The sequence below is a fragment of the Stegostoma tigrinum genome, chromosome 22 (assembly GCF_030684315.1).
Source record: "Stegostoma tigrinum isolate sSteTig4 chromosome 22, sSteTig4.hap1, whole genome shotgun sequence".
NCBI classification, from domain to species: Eukaryota; Metazoa; Chordata; class Chondrichthyes; order Orectolobiformes; family Stegostomatidae; genus Stegostoma; species Stegostoma tigrinum.
The window spans coordinates 35,713,484-35,733,009 of record NC_081375.1 but is presented as its reverse complement, the minus strand read 5'-3'; the positions used below and the strand labels follow the sequence as shown (position 1 = coordinate 35,733,009).

General features: G+C 38.8%; 1 protein-coding gene across 2 annotated transcripts in view; it reads right to left on the bottom strand.

Moving 5' to 3' along the window:
• The window catches only part of pik3r5 (phosphoinositide-3-kinase, regulatory subunit 5), a 108,162-nt gene that overhangs the window by 77,139 nt on the left and 11,497 nt on the right, over window positions 1-19,526 (bottom strand). The window contains exon 2 of one of the 2 annotated variants that reach the window (XM_048555320.2): window positions 5,564-5,670. In XM_048555320.2, the coding sequence (XP_048411277.2) occupies window positions 5,564-5,657 (94 nt within the window). In that variant the 5' untranslated portion in view covers window positions 5,658-5,670. Of the gene's footprint in view, window positions 1-5,563; window positions 5,671-19,526 lie in introns of those variants that run through there. The other variant, XM_059653551.1, reaches the window with a different exon arrangement.

Here is a 19,526-nt window from a genome sequence, read left to right as displayed (position 1 = left end):
CAGCTCCACACTTTATTATCTTGGATTCTCCAGCATCTGCAGTTCCCATTATCACATCAGGGGTTATTATCATGCTTGCTGCGGTGCTATGACATGCAGGGAATTGAAGTAAAACAGATGCTCCAATAAGCCTAGGACCAGCAGCATGTTCCAGTGGATGTGAAACAGCCTCCATATGAAAAGGCCTCATCTTGGAACGTGCTAGAGGTACAGGAGTCTCAGACTACATTGCCCTTGAGACCATTTCTTCCAGATAAGTGAGGCTTGGTGTCACCGTGGATTGACAATATCCTGGAACACTGTCATGGAATTAAGCTGACCGCTGGAGCAGGACTGGTGACATGATGGGGAGGGTAGCCATCCTCTCCCAATTGTTGTCAAGGTGATGACTGCACAACACTTTTATACAGCCAGCTGCTTCTGAGGATCCTCTGGGAATCTGTGTAGGATCTCATAATCATCAACCCGCAAATGGATCGAGCCTGTTACTGGTGCCGTTGGTGTGAGATTAGTCTATGTTATCTCATGTCCCTGTGATAAGGTCAATGCTACAGCCCAGGCAGCAGATTTTGCCTAGGGCAGGGCACCATAGGCTGGATACATACATTGTGTTGAGACCACCACATCAAAAGCCAACAGACTGCGTCCATAGAAAGGGACTTCATTGCATCATTGTACAAGTTATCCATGACCATTGGTACCACAATTTCAGAGTCTGCCCCAGCTGCCCTGGGAACTGTCATGATGCCTATATCCTTGAAAATTGTCAATTGCAGGTTCCATTTATAAGGATGCTCCTTAGAGATATAGGCTACCCTCTGAAACCATGGCTGATGACTCTATTATGAAATTCCTTCACTGAGACTGAGCATTGATATATCCTTCCACTGGGATATCATGGATTTGAAGGGCCTGCTAAAGATGAAGTTTGATTCTAGGTCAGAAACAGGTGAATGGAGCGTGGGGTGGGGGGCGGTGGTGGTAGCAGAGGTGTGTTGAAGGACTAAAGGAATGATCACTGCAGCATCCAGCAAAACAAGTCACACTGGAGTTAATCACCTCTCATCTCCAATAGAAATTGCTCTAGATGCAATGATCACTCATTGACTCCAGGTTTGTTGATGCTCAAAAGGCAAGCAGTCTCTGTCTGCTCCCAGAGACAAAAACACCTTTGCTTTATTTGATATTCTTTGCTTTAGCTGCTGTTATATCAAAGTGAATTTTCAACCATTTGAAGGCTTTCTGTCATGTGAAGGTCACACATTGATCAACGAGAAGACATTGGGCTACCTTGGGAATTGAGGAAAAAGTAGCACTCCTTAGAGAGAATTCTGAAATAGGATGACACTAAGGAGGGTAAACTATGCAGCTTGGTCCCTAACATGTCGTACATTTACAAATATGCACTTGGGATTTGCAATTAAATGTTAGCCATGACACCAAGATGCTCTGGCCAGTATTTCTTTTTGATTACGTGCACAGTAAGGGCAGTTCCTGTCTGATTTGGTCTTTAAATATTCTGCTGGCACTGGGAATCCTGGGTGATCCTGGCAGGAGTGAGTTCTCCTGCCTTTGATGAGAGCAAAGATAGGACTGGCAAGACATCACTGAGGCGTGGTGCATTGGTAATGTGGAGATTTTTGGGTAACGCATGAGAAAACCAGAATGGGCTCACGGAGAGAAATCCTCCAAGAATCTCAACAAAAATGATACACCCAACTGCTGGTAAAATTCAGTGTGGTGATTTAAAACTATTTCATTGATTGTCGAGCACTGGGTCACCCTGACATCCAGAAATATACAATTTAAATGAACATTTTTCTTTCTTATACATGAAGACAAGCACAAGGCCCGCATCTCGGCATAAGGGGATACAAATTAAGACCTTAAGTGATTGAACACAATTTCTACAACATTTTGATTGCTGCAAAATCAAGAAGTCAATGGTTCAGCTAAATTTTTAAGACTAGGTCAAAATGTTAGGTTTTATTCACACTAGTCTACCTGAAAAAAAGTTCATTTTCCCACATTCCTACATTGGATAATGCTTTCAACAGGACGTTGTACAAATAGATTCCAAAACAAATTCAACTTTCATCTCATAATTGATTATAAAAGGTAAAAGGATCAAAAGTGAAACTCCTTTAAACCGTATTTGGTATTCGAAATATTAAAAATCTAATCTCAGTCAGATCTGAGTGAAAAGTGTTCTCAGAGCAATTGAATTCTAGGTCACTGTAGAAAGATTGGCAATGAAAGCAGAACAATGACTGAGAAGATTGTCTAATTTCATAAATCTTTACCTATGTAAAACAGCTCAAATTGCATTTATTTAAACTATTACAAGCTGCAACAAGATCGAAGCTCTCCAGACATGTACAGTCAGATAAATTGTGAACTGATTTCCTTCCTGCCATTCCTGATGTCACAGTATAGCTGCTTTAGGGTGTTAAGTAAACGTGGACAATAATTATGTGGGCTTTTGTTTGTTTAACGTCTACATTAAAACCTTTCTTTGAGACAAAGTTGTGCAAATCTTGTTTGGCAGTCAATAACTGTAACTTGTCCCAAACAATGACCTTGCATTAGACTTACAACTTTGTTTTCATCTCCACAGATACTGCCAAAGCGATTGAACATTTTTAGCACTTTCTTCAGATTCCCAGCATCCAAATTGTTTTATAATGTTAAAGTGTGGGTTTCTTCAATTTTAGAGAAATTGCAAATAAATTTTAATCATTGAGAGGAGAATACTTCTTTAAAAGGCCAGCACGCATTTCTTATACCAGTGTGAAATAGGGTATTTCAAAATGTTGTTACGGAAATTACTGATTGGAAGTATAGAATCCCTATAGTGTGGGAAGAGGCAGTTGACCCATCAAATCTGCACTAACCCTCTAAAGAGCATCCCATCCAAACCCAGCACCCCTACCCTACCCCATAATTCCACATTTACCATGGCTAATCCATTTAATCCTCACTTCCCTGAACACTATGGGCAATTTAGCATGGCCAATCCACCTAACCTGCAGATCATTGGGCTGTGGGAGGAAATCAGAGCACCCAGTAAAAACCCATACAAACACATGCAGAATGTGCAAACTCTACACAGTCACCCAAGGCTGAAATTGAACCCAGGATCCTGGCACAGTGAGGCAGCAGCATTAACCACTGAGTTATCATGTCACCATTACTTGCATTCATTGTCCCTTCCCACACAAATGGCCATTATGCAATTTAAAAGATATTATTTGCATATGTAAATATGCAAGCATTCAGAGAAGGCATTAATGCAGAAACCTAGGTTGATTATAATTGTTAATAAATTATTAATTATGTAATGACAAGTATTAATTTTTAAAATTCTCTTTAAGCTATTTTAGAAAATGATACATTAGTCCATTTATCAATAAAAAATTGTAAATTCATGGCAAATATTGTATGCAGTGATTCCTACTTGCAATAACTTGCCATTATTAGTGTTTTTATGTTGTAAAAGTTTGTAAATTCATTTGCACAAGAGTCCAATATGCTTATGGGCCATTCAAAACTTTTATAACTTGACGAAACACAGCAAGTGTGCTCACCACATGCCACTCAAGACCTAAATCTGAAAATTCAAATTTCAAAAGGTTGCCCTGAATCAACCTTGATTCAATGGTCATGCTCGTTCTTGAGCTAGTAGTTTGTGGCTTCAAGCCCTGTTCCAAGGGCTCAAGCAACCAACAGAGATTTTATGTAAGCCTGAACTGGGATCAGGACTAGGGATAATGGGAACTGCGGATGCTGGAGAATCCAAGATATCAAGGTGTGAAGCTGGATGAACACAGCAGGCCAAGCAGCATCTCAGAAGCACAAAAGCTGACGTTTCGGGCCTAGACCCGCTCTCTGATGAAGGGTCTAGGCCCGAAACATCAGCTTTTGTGCTTCTGAGATGCTGCTTGGCCTGCTGTGTTCATCCAGCTTCACACTTTGTTATCTGGGATCAGGACTAAATGTTTCTGGCTACAATGTACATTCATGAGGAGTAGGAAACCGGGAGTCAAGGAAGGCAGTGAGGCAGTACTGACAAAGGATGATGTTATTGCTCTCCAAATTTACGTATGCAAATAAAAATGTTTGAATAATGCATTGGCCACCTGTCCAGGAACGCATAGTAAATGTAAGTAACATCAGCGCTCTCTCCTAAACGATAATTTTCATAATAATATTTTGAAGTTCTCTATTTCACAATACCATAAAATATACTCACTGTCCTATCAAAACATAGAACTGAAGGGTTCAAAGACTGAATCTATTCGTTTAGAGTTGAGGAACTGGAAATGTTGTATAGGACACGATTTTATAAAGGGGGGCAGCGAATACAAAGAGAAGATAAACCAAGTTTAACATTTACAAAAGACTGGTCAGGTCTCACCTCAGGTGTTATATAGAATCCTGGCTACCACATGTTAAGAAAGGTATTGAAGCGTTGGAGCACATATTGGGAAAGTTTAAACAGGTTGACATGACATGACGAACTTTGGTTATCAAGACAGACAGAAAAAGGTGGGATTGCCCTCATTAAAGGGAAATTAAAACATCAAGAAAAATTTTTTAAAATTAGCGGGGGTCTTAATCAAGCACATCAGGGGTAATGTTTTTCTCTGACAAGTGAGTTGATATCCTGAGTTCATAGATTTAACATAATTGACAAAAGAGTTAAAAAGGATATGAGGAGATCTTCTTCATACAGGAGGTGAGATATAGAATGCATAGCCAAAAGGGTGGTGAAAGAAGGTTCCATTGGAACTCACTAGAGCTAGTTTTTTGAAGCAAGGTAGGTCTACAGATAAAAGCAGGACCTTAAGTGCTCCCAGCACAGTGTGCAAGCTGCTGAGAGTGTAATTCTAGGTCTTGAGCTAAGTGTGGGAATTTAAGGGTATAAATCCTAATCTTTTGCCTTCTTAAGATCTATCAAACTGCTTTATGACTCAATGACGCTATGTACTTAAAGATGACTAATTTGCAGGGTGATGGCTAAAAAGCTGACATGTGAGATTACAACGGACAGCTGTTAAAGTGTTGACAAAAGCATGATAGGCTGCATGAACTCCTTTTTATGGTTATATGACTCTATATTCGAAATATTTTGAAAAAAATTACCTCAGGGTAAATTTTCACGAATGACTTCATGCTTGGCACACTGTCAATCTCAAAAAAGGATGTAGGAACATTTCAGGCTGTTACACGGAGCTTTGCTGTACATCTAAATCTCATCAGCAAATTTCAACACAAGCACATGTTTATGGTTTTGAGAAGTTCAATAGCATGATGAGTTTATGATTCTTAGCAATTGAGAAACTGATTTCTGAGTTTTCAAAAATACCAGTTTCACAAGAGTATGATATTCTAATCAAGAAGGGCTCAATGCTAATCACTGGCAATGATCCTCATTATCATGTTCAACACTCTCACCTAAACTGTTACAGATCCACATTGAAATAACACAAACAATAAAGCAGAATTTCAAAATTATGAATAAACAATACAAAAGAAATTAATTTGAAACAAAATCACTCACCCTTCCAATTAGACGAAACAGTTCTATCCAATCCATGTAGACATCTCTCCAGGGCATGATGGATGCGATCCTCTGTACAGGAGGTATGCTGCATTTTATATCATCACCTTAAAATAGAAGGAAAATTTATACATTTCATTACAGTCTTATTGGTTGAATTATGCCAAGATGACCTCTCAAGACTGAAAAAATGATAGAGATCATTGACAGCCATTCTCGGGAATACTTACAACACAAAAGCTTCAACTTTTAAAGCTCATTTCCCACTTCATTAGACTCAGTTTTTCAGAGTCTTTCTCATCTAGAAAGGGTTTTCTTGAAATTTCCTCAATTTCATAATCTCAAATAGTGCTCCGAAAGTCAGGAAGTGAAGTCTTGCACAGCCAATGCGCGTATGATGTCATGGTGCTGGGCACACAATGTCCGAATAAAAGGTTACATAGGTGAACCTGTTATTTGCCTCACTAGAGTTAATTTCTTCATTTGTGAATGGATAAGTTAGATAGAACAAGCAGACACAGCTCTGAGGAACGGTTGCTCAATCTTAAACTTTAACACTGATTTCTCTGCTCAGATGCTGCAAGACCTCCTCAGTTTTTCCAGTAATTTCTGTTTTGGTTTCTGATTTACACCAACTGCGCTTCATTCAGTTTTTAAAAACAGAAAGTGCTGGACCAAGATAGGTGGAGACATTGGCTTTTGGTAATATCTCTGGTCGAGTAATGCACTGGGGAAGTGGGTTCATCATCCCACCATAGTGGATTGTAAAATATGAATTTACTAATAATCTGGGAGTGAGAAAACCTAGCCTAAAGGCAAATTTTCAGTCATCATAAATTTTTAAAGGAAAACTATTTTATTCACTTGGGAAGGAAACCTGCCATCCTCACCTGGTCTGGCCTACAGACTCTCAGCAATGTGGCTGATTCTTTATTGCCCTCTGAAATAGGACTTGTAAGCCATTCAGATCAGGAGTGGTTAGGGCTGGCCAATAACTGATGGCCTTGCCAACAACATCCACATCTAAACAAAAATCTATGGTGACTACACCAAGAGAAAAACAGAATGAACATTTCGAGTCCAGCATGATTTCTCTTCTCTCTCAGGAAGAGCTGTCAGGTTTCTCCAACATCTTCTGTTTTTACTTCAAATCTTCTGGATCTGCTGTATTGCACTTTTGTTTCATTAAAAAAAAGGGGGAGACAACAGCACAATACTGGCATTCCAGAGACCCAGGTAATTTTTAACAACTAATTCAGTTAATGTAGGTGTCACTAGCCAGGCTATTTATTGTCCATTCCTAATTTTTCAGAGGGCAGTTAGAGTCAGCCACATTGCTGTGAGTCTGAGGCCACATGTAAGCCAGGCCAGATGAGGATAGCAATTTCTTTCCCTAAAAGGTATTAGTGAACCAGTTGGCTTTTCTGACAATCAGCAATGGATTCATGGTCATCATTAGACTCTTATTTCCAGATGTTTTTAAAAAAATAAAATTCAAATACCACCATCTGTTGTGGCAGGATTTGAACGTGGATCCCCCGAGCATTACCTTGGTCCCTTGATTAACAGTACAGGGATAATACCACTAGACCATTGCTTCTCAGGAAATGTTCTGTGATCCCAGGTCTAAATCCCACCATGGGAGATGGTGGAATCTGAATTCAGTGGAGCTCTGGAATTAAGAATCTAATGATGAAGATGAAATTGTTGCTGATTGTCAGTAAAAACTCATGTGATTCTCTCATAGCCCTTTCAGGAGGGAAATTATTGCCCTCACCTGGTCAACAGGTGATGCAAGACTGACAGCAATGTGGTTGGCTCTCAACTATCCTGTGGGTAATAAACGTTGGCCTAGCCAGTGACACCCACATCATGGGAATGATTTTTTCAAAAAAATTGGTAATTGTGCCACCTTTGTGAAAGTACACACATAATTTTTGGTGAGTTTTACTCACTTGAATCATACAATAATGCCATTAAATCTGCAATTGGGGTGGGCAGATTGCTTGTATTGGCACTGGCTGAGAAATTTAGAACCAAGATTGCTCTTCCTTTTCAGTTTTACAAAGGCTCTTGGTGCATGTATGACATATAATAGGAGAAGATGAATAGAAGTGCCAGTAGCCATTCAAATAATTAATTATTTTGCAATAAATGATTGCATCATTATTTATACACTTTTTTCAACTTCCTTTCAACATGTGGACAATTGCAACAATGGAGAAAAATCATCCAATACTAGACGTGTGTTACATATCTGAACTTGACCAAAATAAACGCTACTGTAAAATTATGTTAAATAGCATTGTGCAAGTTTATCCTCAATAGTTAGAAGGACAAGTGTAATCTGTGCTTGCAGTTATCAAAATTAAATTTGACACAAGTTCTGGTGATTGAGTACGTAGCGCCAAGCAATCAAAACAAGATGTTCGATAAAAACCGAAAGAACTGCGAATGCTGTAAATCAGGAACAAAAATGGATGTTGCTGGAAAAGCTTAGCAGGTCCGGCAGCATCTTTGAAGAAAACATTAGAGTTAACATTTTGGGTCCGGTGACTGGATTCTGAGGTTCTCAGGTTCTGAGGAAGGGACCTGAAACATTAACTCTGATTTTTTTCTTCACAGATGCTGCCAGGCCTGCTGAGCTTTTCCAGCAACTTCTGCTTTTGTTCCCAAAATAAGATGTTATTGTCCAAATTGTCTTGCTCCCCCAAAATCTTCAGTACACCAGTATTTTGTCCAGTGGCTCACCAGTTAAACACATGAAGAGTGTGGATTTGTTGTAGTTTAGACGGTTTATTGATAACATTGGTCTCTTTTAGAAAATACTGTGGGAAAAATTTAGTGTTTTGGTAAAATACATAAAGAAATAATTTTAAATAATTATATTTGTAATTGTGAAGAGAATAAATTCCCCTATATTTTTCATAGAATTTTTGTGGTTTCTTTACAAGGTGACAAAATAGGAGAATGTTTCTTTTGTTTTGATAGACATTGAATGTTTATTTTGTTTATACTGCAGGACTTTTAACTATCTCAGTCTTGTGACATAATTAACAAGATGGGCACCACTGGGTCCAGTGACTCCACTGCCCATAGAGAAAGACCCTCCTGGGTGGCAAGTCCATTTTTTTTATCACATTCCTGTCTCCCTTTTTCAGGACCATCTGCTGATCTGGAGATGGCAGTGGTACTAAAAAACCATGACCAAGTAGGATAGAAAAGGACAGATGTTTTTCCATATTTGATCTTAAGGTGAGCATCACATAGAAATTAACAAACAGGACAATGCAAACCATTGATTTCATTCCCACAAATTTAGAGCTGCAATCAAAGAATTTATTAGCTAAAGAATTTCTAACCAGATATCACTAAACTTAGCCCATAATGAAGAAATGCACCCACAATATAGTTGTAAATTAAGAATTGAAATTCTTGAAATATTCTGCATTTAACATAGTTGTACGTTTGGATGTGAATGACATTTCATCATCATATAAGTAACTGTAAACCCAAGCAGCATGCACAATTCCCACAAGACTTTGTTCAGCTTCTATTGTATCACAGTTCCTCAATAAGACCAGGTACAGGATGACCCCTTTTAAAATTCAAACTTTTGCAAAAAGATGTTGATAAGTGTTAGAAATTTATGATTTGATCTATCCAATAAGATAATTTTAACAACACCATTTAAACACAATAATGTTGATGACTTGGTTAGGAACATTGGTTGAGAAGAATTGTTGATTTATTGACCTGATGTGGAGGTGCCAGTGCCGGACTGGGTTGGAAAGGTCAAAAATCACATGACACCAAGTTACAGTACAACAAGGTTATTTGAAAACACGGGCTTTCGGAACATTGCTCTTCATCAGGTGACCTGGTAGCAAATGATTTTTGACCTTGACTTATTGATCCCACAGTGCTCATACTGTACCTTCACTGATGACAATTTAGCTTCCTTTCAAAGTAAAGCCTTAACATCCTTAGGGAGATAGTATTGTTATGGTAACATCACTGGACTACTAATCCAGAGATCCAGGCTAATGCTGTGAGGAATTGGGTTCGAATCACACCATAGCGGGTGATTTGGAATTGAAAGGTAGCTTCAGTAATGGAGCCATGATCATTGGTTGTCATAAATCTGTGTTCTTCGGGGAAGGAAGTCTGCCATCTTGCATGTGGCTCCATAGCCACAACAATGCAATTGACTCCTAACTGTTCTTGAAATGGCCTAGCAAACCATTCAGTTCAGGAGCAAATGGGATGGTCAACAAATGTTGACTTTGCCAGTGACAATCAAGTCACATGAAAGAATAAAGAAAAAATGGCAACCTTTTTAGACTTAAAAGTTTAAAATGAAAAAAAAATGGACAGTGCAAAATTAAAGGAGGTGATTGTCAGTCAAAATAATTTCATTTTTCAAAAGTACCTGGTTGGGAAGCTCCCTTGTTATTATCAGAGATAAATTCCATAACAATGCCTTCATGATCATGACAGAATATTGGGGTTATTTTGTGTCACTGAGAAAGGTTTTACGGTAATAATAAAACTTAAGTTTTCCCACAAAAACTTCACCTCCACCTGTACAAAACAATTCATTCGACATTTCATTATCTCTGAAGCAAACAGTCTCTGTTTCTATTCATTTGAAACCCATTAGTTTAAATTACTGAATAATTTTACTTATTTATTTTGTTCACAGTAGGAATATGTTGAGTTTAAAGTAATAGTTTCTAATTATGCTGACAACACAAATCTTACTATATCACCTGATCTCAGCACAACTCAAGAACAGATGATGCTGACTGCAGCTTGTTGCTTCTTTACATGTAATCTTGCTAGTTTCACATGCAGAGGAAGACATTTCTAACCAGTTGAGCTTTGATTCTGTGTTGAGCTTAACTTCCATAAGGTAATAGGTTCTCTCTTTACCTCATGAAAGGCTTATACTTTACTCTTCTATTTCTGTAATGAAGATTTTGTACCTAAGACAGTACCTAGTGTGGTGACATTGTACACTTTTCACTCCACTTTTGTACCCCATACTCGAATACATGTGACAATAAAACCTAAATCTAAAAAATCTCCGATGCAAGTGAGGCCCAGTCATATTCCTCAGACTATATGTATGAACACAGATATTCAAAAGGAATCCAAGTTGTCTGTTGCATTTTATTTTCAAGACGAATGGATGTTAAAATGGTTCAGAATAACGGACAGCACTAAAGTTTCAAAGGTACAAGGGTCATCCCACATGTTTGGCAATCAACTGACTCATCTCAAATGTTGCTGACCATTACCACAATCTTGACAGACTGGTTTTTCCTTTGTTTGGAGGATATGTACTAATTTCCTCAAAATGACTAAAGTCTATTTCGCTCATGTGGTTTTTATGTTAACATCCAAATGTACAATGTAAGCTGCAGACAGAAAAACAACATCGGCTCGTGATTGGCATTTGTGTAGCAACAATAAGATATAGCCCAACAGGCTTTTTAAAAATTCATATTCCTATTGAAAACTTTATCTTTTCTGGTCCTGTCTGGTGATACTAATTTATTGACAAACAAGTTGCGTTTTATTCATATACGATTGGTGGCCATCATTGACAAAGCCAAAATTTATTGTTGGTCTCTAATGAAGGTGGTACTTGATGGTCTTGTTGCTCTCCTGGAGATCATATGCTACAGGTACAATGATAGCACCGTCAGGGAGGTTACTTCAGCATTTTGAGTCCTCTGCAATGAAGAAGTGTTGAAAACCTTCCAAGTCAGGTGATCTGGCAGTTGGTGGTGATCCCAAATGTTTGAGTCAGAGTGTGCAGTTTCAAAGGTGCTATCAAAGGAGACTTGGTGAGTTCCGTGCTGATGGTGGAGAAAGTACACGTTAAAATGATGGATAACAAGGTGTGGAGCTGGACGAACACAGCAGGCTGGGCAGCATCAGAGGAGCAGGTCTAGCTCCACAACTTGTTATCTCAGACTCCAATATCAGCAGTTCCTACTATCTCTTAAAATGATGGATTGTGTGCCCATCCGGGAGGTGGCTTTATACTGGATGTTATCAGGGTTTCTAATGGTTATTTGAACTGCTCTGATTCAGCCAATTAGCAAGCAATCCATTGTACCTGCCTTGTTGATACTGGACAGGCTTTAAGGAGTTAGAAAGTGAGTTATTTACTAAAGAATATCCAACCTTTGATCTACATAAATCTGGTTCCCTTCACATCAAGGCAGAATTTGACTATTCTTAGCATCAAGCATCCCTAGTAAAATTTACTCAATGTTAATCAGGGTGAAACTCATTTCTGTCTGATGCCACACCCAGCATAAAGGAAGATAGTTGTGCTTTGTTGCATGTTTCTGGCCAGCGCTGGCTCCAGGATGTTGATAAATGAGGTTTCAGCAATAATAGTGCTGTTATGTTAAGAGAACGTGGTTAGCTTCTCTTTTGTTGGAATGGTCATTGCCTTGCTAATATGTGACATTGATGTTACTTGCAACTCATCAGTCAAAGTTTGAATGTTGAGAAGATATTGTTGAATGCAGTTTTAGTTTGTTTCAGTATCGGAGGAGTTGCAAATAGAACTATATAGTCTATGATCATCAGCAAACATCCCCAGTTGTGAGTTTAGAACAAAGGTCTTCAGCACTACTGCTGGAATACTGTCAGACCTTGTGGCCTTAACTACAACCAGTGCACTCAGACACTTCTGAATATTCTCATAGAGGACTCAAATTCTGAAAGAGGGAATTTATTTCAAGGTTTGCAGACAATTTCTTCAGGAGAGATCACTGAGTGCTCAGTGTGGATATTGATGATTTTTATTTAACAAGGCTGCCTAGAAACAGCATCATCATGGATAATTTCTCTGTTTATTGTATACCCCCAATGGAACTGATGTGAGAAGTATCTGGCTTGAAAAAAACACTCTTGCTTTATTTTGATTCAGTTAGCCGAAAGTTTACTTAAAACAAAATAGGTTGGAGGAAACAAAACAAAGAGCTGAGGATGCTGGAGATTTGAAACAAAAACAGAAATTGTTGGAGAAATTCAGCAGGTCTGGCAGCATCTATGGGAAGAAAGCAGAGTTAATGTTTCAAGTCCAGTCACCTGCTGAGATTCTCCAACAATTTCTTTTAGAGGAAAGCTTGCCAGGAGCAGGGTTGCGCAGCTGATCTCTCTCATTTCTGAGAATAAAACCCTTTTGATTAAGTTCAGGTTGAAGCTTATTTATTCTTTTAAAAGAATAGGTTGTATTTCCTGAGCAAACTGTGTCTTCATAAGTTGACCTCACGTGCCAGAACATCAGAGTACTCAGACTTGGAACAGTCTACCGTTTATCCCTGTGTCTTCAAAAATAGAGTGTGTGTGAGTTTTGTGGATATTTAGAGGGATAAGCTTATATACTCCCACACCAATTAGTGTATCCTTATTGAAGAGGTTTTGTCATGATAATAAACTCATAATTTTGCTTCTTACGAAACATAGTTGATAAATTTAAAACCTGATATAAGAAAGTTGTATGATTTGTCATCTTTGTAGGAGAATAAATTATTGTTGTTTTCTGTTGTGACACTGGAGTAGTGGAGACGGAGCGTTGGTGCTTTCCTCCAGCCTCGATCATAACCAAACCAATTGGAGTCGATCAAACTAGCTGATGATTGATGATCACAGGGTGGGGGTAGAGGTGGGCAGGGAATGGGATTTCAGGAGGAGGTGGAGATTGATCACTCATTTAGTATCTCTGGCTACATGCTTCAACCTTGCCTTTTGTGCCAATGCCCAGGGGTCTCCTTTCCTCAATGATGGGGATGCGTCGGCTCCCCTGCAGATTAGTTGTCTGTTGTTCATGATCACACATGACAAATGTTGCATGACTGAATGTTACATGACTGAAGAGCTTTGATACTGATCCATGATCTAGAAAAAAAGTCCATTCAGGACTCAGCTTGTTGGTTATTATTAAGCTAGAGACTCACTCCTTTGCTGCAGCACATCATGTGTTGGGATATGAGAAAAGTTTTAAAGGATTAAGATGCTCACTTCCTGATATTTTTTCTTCCACTTTATCAGCAACATTTTGCATCTTCTTTTCCTTCCCATTCACCTGTAGATATTCTTGCTCTTTGTTTTTATATTTCTACCTAGCTTCTTATAGTCATATTCTATACTTAATCTCCTAATAAATCTTTCCCTCATTCTTTGCCTAGATGAAAAAGATTTAGAATCTTAGCGTGTTCTGAAAATAAATGTATTGGTCATACTGGACTTCCATTTTGAAACATACGGCAGGTTGTATGTCTCATTTGATAGATTTTCTAGTTTCATTTCCTTCTGTTTATATTTTATGTTCTGTTTTATATTCTATTCAATCATCTGATTTTACCTTTGAGGTCCCTCACCTTTGTGCAATGATATGCTTTTTGCTTCAGTTTGATCATTTTCCTAACTTCTTTAGTTAACCATGGATGGTGGGTCCTTCCCAAACACCTTTTCTTTGTAGTCACAATGAAGTGTATTTATGCAAGATAGAAATTATGAGAGGACAAAATAGATTAAGTGTAGTGATGGTAACGAGGTCAGCCATCCGGACCTCATAGAATATGAGTTCCCTGAATGGGGCCGTTAATCTGGTCTAATCAGAGAGCTCTGGTAGACTGATAAAGGGAGTGGGTCAGAAATATTGGCATTCTGGTAGCTGACTGTGAAGAGGCAGTAATAAGTCAAGGACTCTTCATGTGTAAATAAAGGGTGACTTGGTGATGGGATACCAGCCTCTGTGGAGTTATTTAAGTTGTGATTAGAGTAAAGCATGATCCTGAAGAAACTTGTTTGCAACAGTCATCTTTGAGTTGGAGTAAGCATTTCTTACATTATGCCTTCGTTTGGGAAGCGTGACTTGCTTGATCCTGCAATCAAAGACTAGGCACATTTTTTGTGCAAAAATACTTGATTTTTTTCTAGGCAAATGACATTGGGGCAGATGAAAATTCTTTCCTGACAGCTTGTATACCTGCGGCTTTTTTGGTTATTAGGAGCCTAACTTTCCCTGAGGTACCAGATACTAACACTTTTCCCCTTGGCTAGGCTGAGAACCTAGACCGTGGAACCTTCTCTTCTAGGTTCTTAGATTAAGGGTATAACTTTGATTACAGTATCTTGTGAGAAGCAGCTGGTTCAATTACCATTGCCTGTAGTAAAAGGCTCAGGCCCAAGCTTGACGGGGTGAAATTGGTTGTGAGAGATTCACGTACATTGCTCAATATTTTTTTGATTAGAAAATGTCTGCCTGAGTGATATTCAAATTAAATACTTAGAAGTCTCCCAGGAAGGTTTACGGACTATCAGAGGAGCGAAGGCATGTTGACGAGGATGTAATTTTACAATTCTGCACGGCCCACCCAGTGCCATTTGTCTTACGGTTACAAGTAGAGGCAGAGATCAGGATGCTGGAAAGTGAAGGCATCATCAAACCAGTCCAATGTGCAGAATGGGCAGCACCAGTTGTACTGATTCTGAAACACATCATCACAGCTTGCCTTTGTGGGGATTCTAAACAAACGGTAAACTGCTTGTCGCAGCTGGATAAATACCCAATCCTTCAAATTGAGGCTTTATACGCAAAGCTAGCAGGGGCAAACTTTCACAAAGATCGATGTGATGGATGTATCCACTTCAATGGCTTTCCTGCTGGAGGAAGACATTGAAATTCTACTGAGGTGTTCCTGGCACAGGAGGCAAGCTCCCACACACTACACATTATCTATATTGGACACTGAGTCGGAAGTATCTGACCCAGTGCTAAAATGCCCCAGGAGGCTTGCCAAGAAAAAAGACTGACCTATGTCCTTGGGCTTAATGGGGGATGTAGTTATTGTAACAAGGTCAGCCAGCTAGACCTCATAGAATAAGTTCCCTGATTGGGTCTGTTAATCTGGCCCAATCAGGGACCCCTGGCTATCAGAAAAAATGGGCGTATCAGAGATACTGACACTGTGTGATAAATTGCTCTAAAGAGGCAATACAGAAGTCAAGGACTGTTCAAGTGTAAAGAAAGGGTAACTTGATGACAGGACACCTGCCACTGGGGTTATTTCATTAAGGAAGTTGGCAAATCTTCACTAACAGAAGTACACTGAGTGGAAGCATGAGATCACTGACTTAATATAGAACAAAAACAAACCACAACATATTCATAAAGGTGAGGCATCAGGAATAGTAATGGATCAAAAAGATTTAGGTGTCTGTGCACACAAATCATTAAAAATAAACTCATACACAGATATAAAATATAAACAAAATGAATTGTTGAAGATTTGGCAGTATTCCAATTTCTTTGAAGAAAAAGTGAAGGAACCTGTAATTACATTACGTAGAGTTTAATGGCCAGACCCCATCTGAACTACTGCATTTAGATGTGGGCGTATGTTTCAGAAATGAAATACCAGTCTTAGCAAAGATCAATTTGCTCTGAACAAAATTTTTAAAAAATGTAACGGAGAAACAATTCCAGAATTCAAATATGCGGGAAGGTTTGCATTTCACAACTGGTGCTGGTAATAAAAATTCTGATCTGCAACATTCATATACAGTGTCCATTACAAAAATTTCTTAATTTTTTAATTGTTCCTCCTGAACGCCTCCTCATGGAACTCAATCTTCAGCTAATTTGACTCCTATTGCTATTGTTATAACTGAGGATAGAGGAGGCCACCAACACTAATGCCACTACTCCTATGGTCACAACATAACCTGAAGTATTTTTGGTGGTCAATTTATATGTGTTATCTACATTAGATTTTGAACAGAATCTATCAACCACGTTTCTTAATAAACAGAATAATTGTGCTCCTGAGATGCTGCTTGGCCTGCTGTGTTCATCCAGCCTCACATTTTATTATCTTATAATTGTAAATGTTGTTCAATGCTACATTCAAGGCTATGGAACTTGTGTAGATCGTGGTGTATTTTTTAAGTGGTACAGACTCAATGGGCTGAAGGGTCTCTTCTGTATTGCATGATTCTATGATTCGCTCATTTAGTTTCATTTAGTCTGAAGGAACATTTTGCTGTCGAGCAACAGTCTGTTTTCAATATGTGTGAAAGATGCTTTGATAGATCATGCAGTTGTACAACTTGAAGGTTTAATCATGTAATGTGACTAAAAAATATTTTGAATTATATATTCTACCTACATTCTTACACTGTTACTGCAGTTAGAAAGTAACTTTACTGCAAGTTGATACAAATTTTCACAAATGTAGCCCTGTACTGTATAACATCTTTCCATGTAATTGTGGAATATTTTATGAAGGAGGGCGAATTGTTTCAAGTTTACTCCTTGAAATAACTCACTCTGTAAGGTCCTGGTGCAACATGACTCAATATTCTTTAAGGTTATTTTTGCACCTTGAGAAAAAATGAAAGAAAAATCAGTATGACCTAAAAGAAAGTTGGAGTAAATAGCAGATTACAAGCAGATATTCAATCACTGAAGTTTAACTGAGGGTACATTGGATACAATAGAGTAAATACAGCCTGAATCCAGGGCAGATCTTGAGCTGACATTAGAATGAAGTAGAGTCGCACTCTCCCTGATGAAAATCATCTTGATTTTGGAGTAATTTCAGATTTTGCACTCAATGTCAATGCAATATTGTATGAATCCATCTGAATAAACAGCTCACATTTCGTCCTCCACCTTTACAATCACTTATGGTTGGTTTTCTCATCTAACAACTCATTTAATTTCCTAAGTCTTTTCCAATTTAGATACAAAATAATGGTGTTATGTTACACAGTCTGCAGTAACAAAGGTCCACAAGAGAATGGAAGCAAAGCAGGAGGGTGATCAAATAGTTGGGTGTGGTTGGGGCTGAGCACGTGGAAGCAGTTGCAACACCATCTTGTCATTGATGTAGGTTCCAGCTGCTGGCAAAATGGAGTGTAGGCTTCCACCAATTTGCATAATTTTAACCCCAACTAGGGTCAATTGCAAAAGGCCACAGGTACTTTGTCAATGGCAGGATAGCCCCCACCATAGTGGAAGACTACATGCTTCATCGAGGCCACCCCTCTGGGGCAGGCCATGAGGGTATTCGACACAAAGGCTTCTTGGACCAAAGAGAGAACTGTGGGTAGGAAAGGGATGGCAGTTACGGAGAGGTTAGAGGAAATATAAATAACTGGTTACAACAAAATATGTTTCAACTTACCGAACGAACAAGGTTATTTCATGGAATTGTGGTGCGTTCTGTAAATTTTGTTGTAATGAAGAATTTGATGCATTATGATAAAAAATTAAAACGGTAAAGTTAAAATAAAATCAAAGAATGAAAAAATGATAAGATGGGAACCTTTCCTGTGTGGGCTTTCAACAGGAGCAAGACGTTTGGGATCTATACACCTTCAATGAAGATCTTATTATTTTTCCCAGGCCATTTGGATGGCCAGGATTATACAGCTGGCTTCAGTCAACAGTGTCTGGGATGTGTGCTTGAAAAACAAGGCGGGAGAAAGGAGTGCAGATACTGGAAAAAAAAATTGGCTGGTGATGGTGTGTGAAAGTTGGAAACATGGGGAGCTTGGATGCAGTCAATTATTCTATGTTAATGGGCTTTATTCCTCCCTTAGCCTCTCCCTCTAGGTAAACTATGTAAAGCTATAACCATGGCCATCTCCTTGATATTGTTATCTCAAAAGCCCTACTCTAATGGTTTCAGTCACATATAAAACAACCTTTTGAACAATTCCTTGTATCCCTTACCACCCACATCTCACAACCCCTTGGCATTCCAGCATCATTTAGGAGTAGGAGTAGGCAATTCAGCCTTCTGAGCCTTCTCCGCCATTTAACACGATCATGGCTGATCTTCTCCTAGTCTTAACTCCACTTTCCTGCCTGCTCCCCACAGCCTTTTATCCCACTTTCATCAGAAACACATCCATTTCATTCTTGAATCTGTTGATTGATTCTGTCTCCACTGAACTCTGGGGCAGTATGTTCCACAGATTCACCATCCTCTGAGAGAAGTAGTTTCTCCTCATCTCAGCTTTGAACCTACTGCCTCTCACTCTATATCTAAAATCTCTTGTTCTAGACTGAACAACACTGTTTGATATCTAATATCCACTTTATCAACGCCTTTTAGAATTTTATATACCTCAATCAATTTATATACCTCATTCTTCTGAACTGTTACTCAAGAAAAACATTGTCCTGCAAGGTGTTTCAAACTCTCATGTCTCTAACTTTCGTCTTTCTATTGATTAGCTTCCTTTATGACCATCATGCCTACTGAAATTAGAAATGCTTTTCCTTTTCTTGGGTACCATTCTCTACCCTTTTAAAATACCGGCCATGATTCATTTACACATAAAACCAACTATTGGTACCATTGTCTATAAAAGCTACCACTCCATCCCAATCAACGTTCCCACTAAGATGTGTGACTGCCCAGCTGATGGCCCATGCACATTTATCAGCGTGAGGACACATTCACATGCGGTTTCTCCAAAGGCAGTCACACATAGACACTGGAGGTTCATGCAGTGGCTGGAGAAATCTAAGGGAATACAAATCCTTATCCTCTTCTTTTCACCCTGAAACCCTCAAAGATTTTGTCATTCTCCCAAATCCATGCCTATTCCTGTGACACTGTGTTCCTCTTTTCAGTTGGGTTTCTCCTCTTCACACAATACATTAGGCAGCTATACTCATGACATCCTCTAATAGGTGTTGCAGTTTCCCTTCATCTTTGTCAATCTTTCATATGGATTATCTCCCTTAAATGCCTTTCTTTTATCGCTGTCATATGACATCCATCATATATATCCAATCATCTCGTAGGGCTCCTCCTCAAGTATTCTAATGATCCTCAGGCTGGTATTTCATCCATTGTGTGTGAAAGATTTAATTTCATCCCAAACACTACCAATCATATTTTGATCACACTAA